Consider the following 12,183-nt stretch of genomic DNA (forward strand, 5'->3'; position numbering starts at 1 on the left):
TATTCAAAGTTGTCCAACAACTTAATTAAGTGAATAAACCCCCAAATACAATTAATAATAAAAGTCAAACTATACAAGAATATATAGAGAAGCTATGAACTGAAAGGTAAAAACTGTAAGGATAATTATGTTATTACTTCTCAATGATTTATCATCTACTTGATCACCTTTAAAAAGAAAATATAAACCCTAGAAAGTACTAATAAAATACTCCGTGATTTTATTACAAAAGATATGCTTAACTAAATATGATACCGTAGTTGGCTTTGTGATATTACATTTGGTGTTAGGTGATCATTATTTGTTGACGGAATCTTGATACCTCATTGGCTTTGTGATCTTGCTATTAGACTTGGATCTTGTTGGACTTTGGTATCGCTGCGGCTAGGCTGGTCAGACGTGTGTGCCTATATAATTTAAGTGCAAGATAATTATACAAGAATATAGTTATGTACAAATTATGATCATATCAATTATATACTCCCGAACCAACATCTTATGAATATAATCATTTTCCAAATCATAATGACTATTTTATACAAATGTAAGTGGAGTAATTAACTAGATAGTACCATCATAAACAAAAATAACACAAGTGATTGTAAAAGAAGAAAGATAGCTTCATAAGCTGAAAATCTTGTTCATGCATCAGCAAGTGATTACAATATTTAGTTTCACAACTTATGCCTATTTTGATAATGGTTTCAGCTAAATTATACCTAAATCTAATTTCTAGGCATTGCTCCAATTGGGGTATCTTCTTCTCCTGCAAATTATAATGGCATGAGATCGTTGCCAAGTGTAAAAGGGTCGGTAAGAGGGTTCTGTATATTATTTTCGAATGAATTACATTGTCCATGGAGCATCAATATATAGGACTAGGGATTACTCTACAAGGTAAACCTAATTAACATAATTACAAAGATTGCATATCTCTTATAATTAGTAAGAGATTATGTACGCATATCTTCATATGGTGCAATCTTCTCCAACACTCTCATAAGTCTCCTTAGCCATAGTAATAAAGTCAGCCCACTCTTTATCCCGTGAAACTCTGCTTCCGCGCTAGATAGTGCTACCAATTTCTGTTTCTTGCTTCTCCATGTTACCAAGATTATCTCCAACGAAGGTAAAGTACTCCGCGGTTAATCTCCTATCATTCGGGTTTCCAGCCCAATCTGCATCAGTTAACCCATTTATCTCCAAGTGTCCATGTTTCTCGAACAGAAGCCCATGTTCAGTTGTTCCTTTCAAATACCGAACAATCCTTATAGCTGCTTCCCAATGCTCTTCTTGAGGTGCATGCATAAACTGACTTATTATTCCCACCGCGTAGGCAATATCTGGCGTAGTGTGACATAAATAAATCAACTTCCCGACTAACCTTTGATATCTCCCCCTGTCAGCAAGCTTTGCCTCTTCCTTCATTTGCAGTCCTTGGTTTTGAACTATCGGAGTATTTGCAGGCTTGCAGTCAAGCATCCCTAGATCATCTCAACCTCACTAAACAAGTTTTTCCTTAGCTCGGTCATCTCTTCAGTATCATCTCCGGTGATAATCATATCATCCACATAAATTATCAGACACGTGATTTTGCCGCCTCTCTTCTTGATAAACAGTGTGTGATATGAATTACTCTGTTTATACCCATACTTCTTCATCACTTCCGTGAACTGTCGAAACCACGCTCTTGGAGATCGCTTCAGCCCGTGCAGCGTCTTCTTCAGGTGGCATACCTCTCCAGCTTGGAAATCATCAGTAAATCCAGGTGGAGGTTCCATGAAAACCGGCTTCGGTAGCTACCAATGTAAAAAGGCATTAGTCACGTAGAATTGGTGAAGTGGTCAATCCTTGTTGGCAGCAATTGAGAACATCACTCTTACAGTGTTGATTTTTTCCACGGGAGAAAAAGTCTCATCATAATCGATTTCGTAGGTCTGGGTGTACCCCTTTGCCACAAGTCTGGCCATGTATCTCTCTACCGTGCCGTCTGACCTTCTCTTTATCGTGAACACCCGTCTACACCCAACAGTCTTTACCTCTTCAGGAAACTTGCCTTTTACCCATGTATTATTCCTCATTAGTGCCCTCATCTCCGTGATCATAGCATGCCTCCAGTGTTTATGTTTCATTGCCTCATCTGCCGATTGTGGAATTTCTTCCTCTTCATACAATGCAACCTCAAATGCTCTAGCCATTTTGGCCAAATTCCGTTGCACAAAGTTTGCTACTCCTTATCGGCTCTTCTTTCCAATCTTTTCAGGAGAGTATCTTTTTGGTGGGACTCCTCTTGTAGTCCGATTAGGAAGAATGTATCTCCCAGTGCCACTATCAACCGTATTATCCTCCTCTGGGGTATCTATACTCATATGGTCAGGGGAAATTGTATTTTCGTCGTGATCAAGAATTACCTCAGATATCATCTGAGGAGGATCTGGGGGCGAGACCTGCTCAACGGCAGTGACAACTGGTTCTGTTAGATCCTCAATCGAAGAATTTGGAAGTGGCACCACCCAACTTAGGTAGTCTGATGAACTGTCTGGATCGCTCTCCCCCTGACTACTACGGTGGGTGTGGTAAAAGAACTCGGTTTCTAAGAAATTACAGTTCATTGTGGTAATAATGATTTTTTTAGTGTGAGGATCAAAGCATCTGTACTCCTTCTGGTTCATCCCATACCCTACGAAGACACATTTGGTTGCACATGGTGATAGTTTGGTTCTCTCGTGTTTAGGGATATGAACATAGACAGTGCAGCCAAAGACTTTGGCTGGAAAGGGGAATTTTGGTCATTTTGGATAGGATATCGAGTGGAGTTTTATTGTTGAGGATTTTTGTAGGTAAACGGTTCATGAGGTAAACGGATGTGGCTATGGCCTCTGGCCAGAAATGTTTGGGTACTTTGGATTCGATCATGAGAGCCCGAGTAATTTCTAAGATTGTCCTATTTTTCCTTTCTGTTACCCCATTTTGTTCAGGTGTGTAGGCACAAGATGTTTGGTGGATCATTCCTTTTTCTTTACAGAACTGGGCCATTGAACTATTAACAAACTCCCTCCCATTGTCTGACCTAAGGGTTTTTACGGTGGTATGAAACTGTGTGGATTATTTTTAGTGGTGTAAGTGGGGTTAGTAATAAAGTAACTTTTTACCATAAATAGAAATTACTCAAGTATGTTAGGACACCCTAAAGTGGTATATGAGTCTAATATCTTGGGATGGAGGGAGTATTATATATCAAATTTAAATTTGGCTCTTGATATAGTGATTGAACTAAGAACACTAATATTTAATAATAAAAAAAGAGAAAGCGTTAACTTTATAGCTTTAAAATATTAAACATACAGGTAAAAAACAATATGACTATTTTTTTATGGATGTTCGACTAAACGTTCCAAAAATTAATGGATAAAGTAGGAGTAAGAAAGAGAAAATGATTGTGAAGAAATTTCTGCAACTAAAAACGATACTAATTTCAATGAATGGACCAAAATGAACATGACCAAAAAAGAATCACTTCTTTTTCGTACTCGTTTTGAAAAAATAATTATAAATAGTTAAAGTGGAGATAAAGTAAAGTAAGAAAGAGAAAAATATAGTTAAGACTCCACTTTAACTATTTATTATTATTTTTTCAAAACGAGTGCGAAAAAGAAGTGACTTAAGTAACGTGGGACGGAGGAGTAGTATTTTATAAAATTTTCAAAGCATTTGACTTTTTAATTTTTTTTCATTTCAACGTAAAATAGGTAAATTGATAACTTTTACTTATACATTTTTAATATATATTTCAAGCAAATTACTACATTTTTAAATGAACTACATTAAAAAATATATAAAATTGTGGGTCCGGCTTTCAACTTCACTAATATATATTTGAATACTAGTCCATGGCATGTCTTCCATAAATATTTCCCAATACTACCCCTTATACAAATGTTATCGATTTTCAAGATGCATGGGAAAAAAGTACCTTTAAATATATATTTTATTAAAATAGAATATAATGATTACTCTATATAACATTTTAACTCCTAATTATGGCATCGCCATAATGTCAAAAAAACATTTTGTTTTAGTATGCCTTAACTAGATATATACTATTTAATATGATATTAGAGTAAATTAGTCACGTTATAAAATCGTACTATGGCAAAAAGTCATAAGGATAGATCATTACCCTTAGGAAAATGATTTTTTGACATAAAGGCATTGTAATAATGAGATTAACATAGTAATTTTAGATTGTTTTTTATTGTTATATAAATATATTTAAAATAAGACTTTAGCTTTAACTTTAATTATGGAATAAATTTATTTAAATTGAGTATAGCATAATTATATGCTCCTTTTCGGATCTTCTTTGTCGGTTCTCTTCCATATCACAAAACAGAGTTGAATTGCATAGGGTCAGTAGTAACTTTATAAATATGTTTCATTGTCGAAGAGTAACTATTATCAATAGAATCAAATTAAATCCATGAAACTACATAATGTTTGAATTTCAGATATCAAACGTAATTATGCAACTCAAAAAAGCCATAAAATTTATCAGTAATTAATACATGAATCTCGTCGTTTGACTTTATAGAAGACTCTGTGTCATGCCATGGTTGTTATAAACACACAGAATATCAATGAAGATACATCTAATTAAAAAGGTGAGAGAAGATAATCAATGATGTCCACATTGAGATTAATTTATAAATATATAAATAAAATGAATAAAATCCCAAATAATTTTATAACTAAAGTTAAATAATAAAGTCAACCAAAGCAACAAGAACATTAAGATTTGATACATATAAGTTAACATAAGTTATTACTTAATGTTTGATGATATGGCATGGTGAGCACGTAAAGTAGATGGATGATGGGATACAAAGACAAGGGATACATGATGTAGGCTAATTTAATGACTTCAAAATTATCAACAAATAATTTAGTTAGCATGATAGAAGGGCAATGAACTTGTTCAGGTTGAAATAATTTTTGGAGAACATTAAAGTAAAAACAATAATTTCAAGTCAAAGACACATTATAAGTAAAGCTAAAGCTATGTTAAATACTCATGTCATAATAACACAAATAGATATAAGCACAATATTAAAAAATGAATTGTTGTTGTCTATAAAAATAAAGTTAAAAACAATTTATACTACAAAGCTAGGCGATAGCCATATATGGATGGCTTGGTAAAAATATTCTAAATAAAAATACCTCAAATCTTGTCATCCACCAAAAACCTGGTCTATTTTCTCTTTTAACTATATTTTGTTTTTCCACAAAATTCAAGAAAAACACATCAATATAGTCCCTACATTAATGCACAAATTAAAAAGTCATTATTATCTGATTGTAATAGATTTTTTCAGTTAGAGTGAGATTTTTTATTTTATTTTTTGAGATGCACCAAAATGCTTAAACCTCCAGCGAGTGATGAGCAGAGAGTTACAAATCAAAACGACAGACCAAAGCCACTAGAGGCAAAGAGCACACCAAGCTAAGAGCCTAAGACAACAAATCCAAAGAACCAGCTCTTAGTCTAATCTAACACTAGCACAAACACCACCACAGCAAGAAGCTTAGAAAGCCAACATACCCACATAAGCTGCACGTACCTCCTGCAAACAAGGAAAAGGAAGAAAGCAAACCCCATGTAGACATCGTAGTCTAGCTCTCTGTGTTGTTCCACTCCGTTTCACTTCCTTTGAGAAAATGAGATTCTTTTTGCACTCTTTAGTTCCGACCATCCTAGTGTAGGTTATCCATCACTTGTACTGGAGAGTATGGAAAGTCCCAACACCATCCACGTATCCACAGAACAAGCCGCCAAAAGAGCCTCTTCTTCTCGAATTCCCAAATAGGCTTGAAATCATGAAACACTACCTTATTTCTTATATCCCAAATAGACCACGAGACAACATAGAACATTGACATCCACATTTTCTTATCAAACTGATGGGAATGGAGCCCCCATCCAAGAAAGATAGCACATTCTTGGTTCCTTAGGTAGACAAGTGGATAAATTCCACCTTTCACTGCAAAAAAAACTAAAAGATGCTACTAAGCTTACAACTGGAGAAAAGGTGCTCAATGGTTTCCGCTTCCTCCTTGCATAAAGCACAACGATCATCTTCGACGTTGTTAGCTCTGTATCAGAAAAGCCTCTCCGTAGTATTGAGTGTTATGAAAGCTACATCTATCGCATCCCATAATAGCAATATCAATTACAACTTAAAATATGTGCACGAAATTTTTACAGATCAATACCCCTAAACTTGGAGATTTTTCATAATACAAACTATACAATATCGGCTCTTTTTGTATGCTTTCATTTAAAAATTAAACTTTTCTTCGAACTTGCTTAAATATTTAGTCTTAGGTTTTTATCTTTTTTAAAAGGCTTCCTTTTCTCATTTCAATATAGAAATTTCTATCCCCAAGTGAATATAGAATACTATCCAATGAAAATTCAAACTTATGACGTTTTTCATGCCACCAACAATAACTACTCAATAATGTACTAACACCTAGAATTTAGGGACCATGACTTAAAAAGAAGGCTAACAAAGGATATTTTCAACAAAGAATTTAGCTAGATAAAAGGGTAATGAACTAGATTAGGTAGAAATAATGTTGGACAACGTTTGAGTAGAAAAATAATTTCTAAATTCAAGTCAAATAGAGAGAAATAATTTCTTAGTTCAAGTCAGATTATCTCAAAATTCAAGAATAATTGATAAATCTGTTTGCCTTATATGCAAAAAATAATTAAGATGTGTCTCGTTCTAATTGTAACAAGACTTGTGTGTCTACTTATTATGAGTTTTATTAATGAAATTGATAATACTTTAGAGTTTCAATTTAGTAAAGTGCGTGTAATAAAGCTATTCCAAATTAGCTTTATTGTGTGTGCTATTTTAAAAATTTGATGCACAAACAATATTTTATATATGGTCTACTTATATTTTGTCTAACACATCAGATAATGATATGTAAAGACTTAGTATGATTTACTCTAAGCTTATTTAGAGCTGTATTAAATTAATGTAAATAATACATTGACGTAGCTGAATTTGGATAGAGGGTATGCAATGAACAAGTTTAGGTAGGTAGAATTAATATTAGAAATAAAAGCAGGCATAAATGAGGGAAGTATATAGACTAGACATAACATAATAATAATTGAAATAGTGATCTGGCATGTTGAGCACGTCTAGTACATGCAGGTAGAGAAGAATGAATGAAATGAAACATCGGATTAAATTGATAGAGCACACTCCAACCTAATTAAAAATTAAATGTGGAAATTACAAGTATTTAAGGATGTGGGAAGAGTGAAGAGAGAAAACATCAATTCAATCCAATCTGAAAAAACATTTGATTTGATTTCAATTGAATATATGATGGATATGAAAAAGATTGTAATTGGTTTGAGTTTGATGCTAGTAGCAATGTTGCAAATGATTGTTGTTGGTGCTGGTGGGGGCAAGTGGGACCTTTTACGGTCGAACATCGGGGTGTCTGCGATGCACATGCAACTCCTGAACAACGATCGTGTTGTGATCTTCGACCTGACTGATTTCGGAGCCTCAAACATTTCCCTGCCAAACAACCGGTGTCGCGACAACCCAAAGGATCTGACACTCCAACACGATTGCACAGCGCATTCTGTTGAGTACAACGTGGCTTCCAACTCAATCCGGCCCCTGTTCGTGTACAGCAACACGTGGTGCTCTTCTGGAGCCGCCATGCCTGATGGTTCTCTAATGCAGACGGGAGGATTCAACGACGGTTATAATACCGTTAGAGTGTTCAAACCATGCAACGATAATTCTTGTGATTGGCAGGAATTTAGCAATGTCCTCAAACACAGAAGATGGTATGCCTCCAATCATATTTTACCTGATGGTAGGCAGATCATTTTTGGTGGACGCGACCGCTTCTCGTACGAGTTTTACCCCAAAACATCCGGAGCTGATCTAGCTGTTGAGTTGCCTTTCCTTAAGGACACTCGTGATCCGACCATTGAAAACAATCTCTACCCCTTTGTTTTCTTGAATGTGGATGGGAATATGTTTGTCTTCGCCAACAATCGAGCTATCTTGTTCGACTATGTAAGGAGAGTGGTGGTAAGAAATTACCCTACCATCCCGGGTGGGGATCCTAGGAACTATCCTAGTTCGGGTTCTGCAGTTCTGCTTCCGTTGCGGATATCCTCAGGAGCAATAGTAGCGGAAGTATTGGTGTGCGGGGGAGCACCGAAAGGATCCTTTACAAGTGCAAATAACGGCAACTTTGTAGCGGCCCTTAATACATGTGGGAGGATCCGAATAAATGATCCAAATCCGCAGTGGCTCATGGAGACAATGCCTCTCGCCAGAGTCATGGGTGACATGGTGTTGCTCCCCAATGGAAATGTCTTGATTATTAACGGGGCCGCTGCTGGTACAGCTGGCTGGGGTATAGCGCGTAATCCTGTGCTTACACCCCTCGTTTATCGTCCCAATAATCAGCCCGGCTCCAGGTTTGAGGCACAGACCGCCACTTCTATACCTCGGATGTACCACTCCAATGCAATATTGCTTCGCGATGGACGTGTTCTTGTTAGTGGAAGCAATCCAAATGCTTATTACACATTTACAGGGGTTCTCTATCCCACAGACCTCACAATGCAAGCTTATTCCCCGGAATACTTAGATCCACAGTTTGCATCTCTTCGTCCCAACATCGTTTCCCCGGCTTCGCATTCTCAGCTTGGCTATGGACAACTACTTACCATTAATTTCACCCTTCCTCAACCCACAATCAATGCTACTACTGCTAATTCTCTTACCGTCTCAATCGCCGCACCTCCCTTCACGACACACTCATTTTCCATGAATCAAAGACTCCTCCTTCTTACCACTTCTAATGTCACATCTTTGGGAGGATCCAATTATCAACTTCGTGTCTCCATTCCCAATTCTAAAATTCTTGCTCCTCCAGGATATTATCTTCTCTTTCTTGTGTATCAACAAGTTCCAAGTCCTGGCATTTGGGTCCAATTCAAGTAGCTAGCTAGGAGGACTACTTAATTATTTTCCTTCTTACTATTAGTTTTGTTAGTTTAGTTTGTATCCACTCTCTTTCTCTTTCTCTTTCTCTTTCTCTCATTAAGGAGGGAAAGCAAGAGACGTATGTAATTTCAGCTTCAGTTTAAAATACGCTCTTCTTTAATTTCCTTGAGAGTACGTAAACAATGATATATATAAATCTCACTATTTTTACTTGTTACCAATGAGCTTCTAAAAGCTTTGATGGAGAAGACCGATGGGATTATGGAACACTCTACCAAGAGAATTGATAAAGTTGAGACGGCGGTAGTAGAAGTTACTACAAGAATGGGGGCAATATGAGATGGTCAACTTGACGGAGAGTTGTAGTGCAATTATTCAAAAGAAGTTACCGACCAAGAAGTCGGATCCGGGAAGCTTTACTATTGAGTGCACTATTGGAAATTGCTTTGTGGAGAATACCTTGTATGATCTAGGTGCTAGCATCAATCTTATGCCATTGTCCTTCTTCAACAAGTTGAATATTGGCAAGTTGAAGTCCACTAGCATTACTTTGCAAATGGCCGATAGATCTATATCATACCCATCGGGCATAGTTGAAGATATTTTGGTGAGGGTGAATGACTTCATATTCCCCGTTGACTTTGTGGTGTTGGACATGGAAGAGGATAAAGTTGTACCTCTTATATTGGGGAGACCATTCCTTGCTACCGGGAAGGCCATGATAGATGTTTCAAAGGGAGAGCTTACACTCCGCCTTAATGATGACAGTGTGATATTTTCGATATATGAGGCTTTGAAGAGGCATGATGTGGAACCGGGAGGAAGTCTTCAATATTGCAATGTTGTGACCGTGATGGATGAGTGTGTTGGAAGAGTGGCACCGGCCTCTTACTTGGATGATCAATTAGAGAGATGCATTATTCTTACTCTCTTGATATTTTAGATGTTAACCTTGAGTTGTTGGAATTTGTAGGTGCTTTGGACTCGGCTAAGGAGATTCCTAGATCACGTCGTCCACAATTTCTACCTCTTAGGGATGAAAGTGAAGATAGCAAGCAAGAAGTGGAAAGCAAGAAGCTTGAGTTGAAGCCACTACCATCACACTTGCAATATGCCTTTCTTGGAGAGAATGATACTTTTCCGGTAATTGTATCATCTTCTCTCTCTAGTTCCGAGTTAGATAAGTTGTTGAGAGTTCTTAGAAAGTACAAGAGTGCTATTGGGTGGTCCATATCGGACATCAAGGGAATAAGCCCAACCATTTGCATGCATAAGATTCACTTAGAAGAGGGGTACAAGCTTAAGGTACAAGACCAAAGGCGATTAAATCCTATTATGCAAGATGTTGTTAGAAAAGAAGTGTTGAAATGGTTAGATGCCGGGATCATTTATGCTATATCCGATAGTGAGTGGGTGAGTCCTACTCAAGTGGTAGGAAAAAAGGGGGGTACCACCGTGGTAAAAGGAAAAAATGATGAGTTGATAGCTACTAGAGTGGTGTCCGGGTGGAGAGTTTGCATTGACTATCGTGCTTTAAATTCGGCTATTAGGAAAGACCATTTCCCCCTCCCTTTTATTGATCAAATGTTGGATAGGCTAGTCGGACATGAGTATTATTATTTTCTTGATGGATACTCGGGTTATAACCAAATTTTGATAGCCCCCGAGGATCAACATAAGTCCGCTTTTGTGTGTCCCTATGGTGTGTATGCATATAGAAGAATGTCTTTTGGGGTTTGTAATGCCCCGACTACTTTTCAAAGATGCATGATGTCTATTTTTCATGATATGATTGAGGACATTATGGAGGTTTTTATGGATGACTTCTCTGTTTTTGGCATGACATATGATATTTGCTTGAATAATCTAACCAAGGTTTTGCAGAGATGTGAGGAGACCAATCTAGTTCTCAATTGGGAGAAGTGTCATTTTATGGTTAGAGATGAGATCGTGTTAGGGCACAAAATTTCATCCGAGGGACTTGAAGTGGATAGAGCCAAGATAGCAGCCATTGAGCAATTGCCACCTCCTTCTAGTGAGAAGGTCGTGAGGAGCTTTCTAGGCCATGCGGGGTTCTATAGGCGTTTTATCAAAGATTTTTCACATATTGCTAGACCCCTTTGTCATTTACTAGCTAAAGATGTAAAATTTGATTTCACCCTTGAATGTGTGCAGGCGTTTGAGTAGCTCAAAGCGGCATTGGTGAGCGCTCCAATATTGATCTTTCCTGATTGGTCGCAACCCTTTGAGATCATGTGAGATGCAAGTGATGTAGCGGTAGGCTCGGCTTTGGGGCAAAAGAGAGACAAGCTATTCCGGGTGATATACTATGCTAGTAGAACATTGGACTCGGCTCAAGTTAACTACACCACTACCGAGAAGGAAATGCTTGCGGTGGTCTACTCATTTGACAAGTTCCGCCCTTATCTCATTGGGGCCAAGACTATTGTCTTCACCGACCATGCCGCCATCCGTCATCTTTTTGCAAAACAAGATGCGAAACCAAGACTTATAAGATGGATCTTGCTTCTTGTTGAATTTGATTTTGAGATCCGAGATAGAAAAGGGTGTGAGAACGTAGTGGCGGATCATCTATCAAGATTGGAGCATGCTAGTGAAGAGGAGAAGTTGAAGTTGGTCATAAATGAAGAATTCCCGGATGAACACTTGTTCTATGTGGCTCAAGGCAAGGTGGCATGGTATGCTAACATAGTGAATTATCTTGTTGCTAAGGTAGTTCCGGATGGGCTCACGGATTATGCAAAGAAGAAGTTCTTCCATGATGTGAAGTTCTATTTTTGGGATGAGCCTTGCCTCTTTAGAAGATGTGCCGACATGGTGATTAGAAGATGTGCTCCTCAAGAGGAATGGGAATCCATTATTATGCATTGTCACTCCGCACCAAGTGGGGGACATTTTGGAGCAAACCGAACCGCGATGAAGGTGCTTCAAAGCGGCCTTTATTGGCCAAGTATCTATGGAGATTGCCAAAAGTTCGTGATGCAATGCAATGAGTGCCAAAGGACCGGGGAGGTGTCAAAGAAGAAGGAAATGCCAATGACCCCTATTGTGGAAGTTGAGTTGTTTGATGTTTGGGGGATCGATTTCATGGGCCCCTTTC

General features: G+C 37.6%; 1 protein-coding gene across 1 annotated transcript; it reads left to right on the forward strand.

Annotated features, from left to right (window-relative positions):
- The first annotated feature begins 7,378 nt into the window (after window positions 1–7,378).
- LOC125207900 (aldehyde oxidase GLOX-like) lies at window positions 7,379–9,148 on the forward strand. Its single transcript, XM_048107412.1, has one exon. It carries the CDS (start codon window positions 7,407–7,409, stop codon window positions 9,057–9,059), a length of 1,653 nt encoding a protein of 550 aa, XP_047963369.1. The 5' UTR covers window positions 7,379–7,406; the 3' UTR covers window positions 9,060–9,148.
- Window positions 9,149–12,183: the final 3,035 nt, after the last annotated feature.

Source organism: Salvia hispanica, chromosome 2 (assembly GCF_023119035.1).
Source record: "Salvia hispanica cultivar TCC Black 2014 chromosome 2, UniMelb_Shisp_WGS_1.0, whole genome shotgun sequence".
NCBI classification, from domain to species: Eukaryota; Viridiplantae; Streptophyta; class Magnoliopsida; order Lamiales; family Lamiaceae; genus Salvia; species Salvia hispanica.

What these genes read in the sequence shown, in the direction of transcription:
- LOC125207900 (XM_048107412.1), top strand. Translation starts at nt 7,407, where the DNA reads ATGATGGATATGAAAAAGATTGTAATTGGTTTGAGTTTGATGCTAGTA.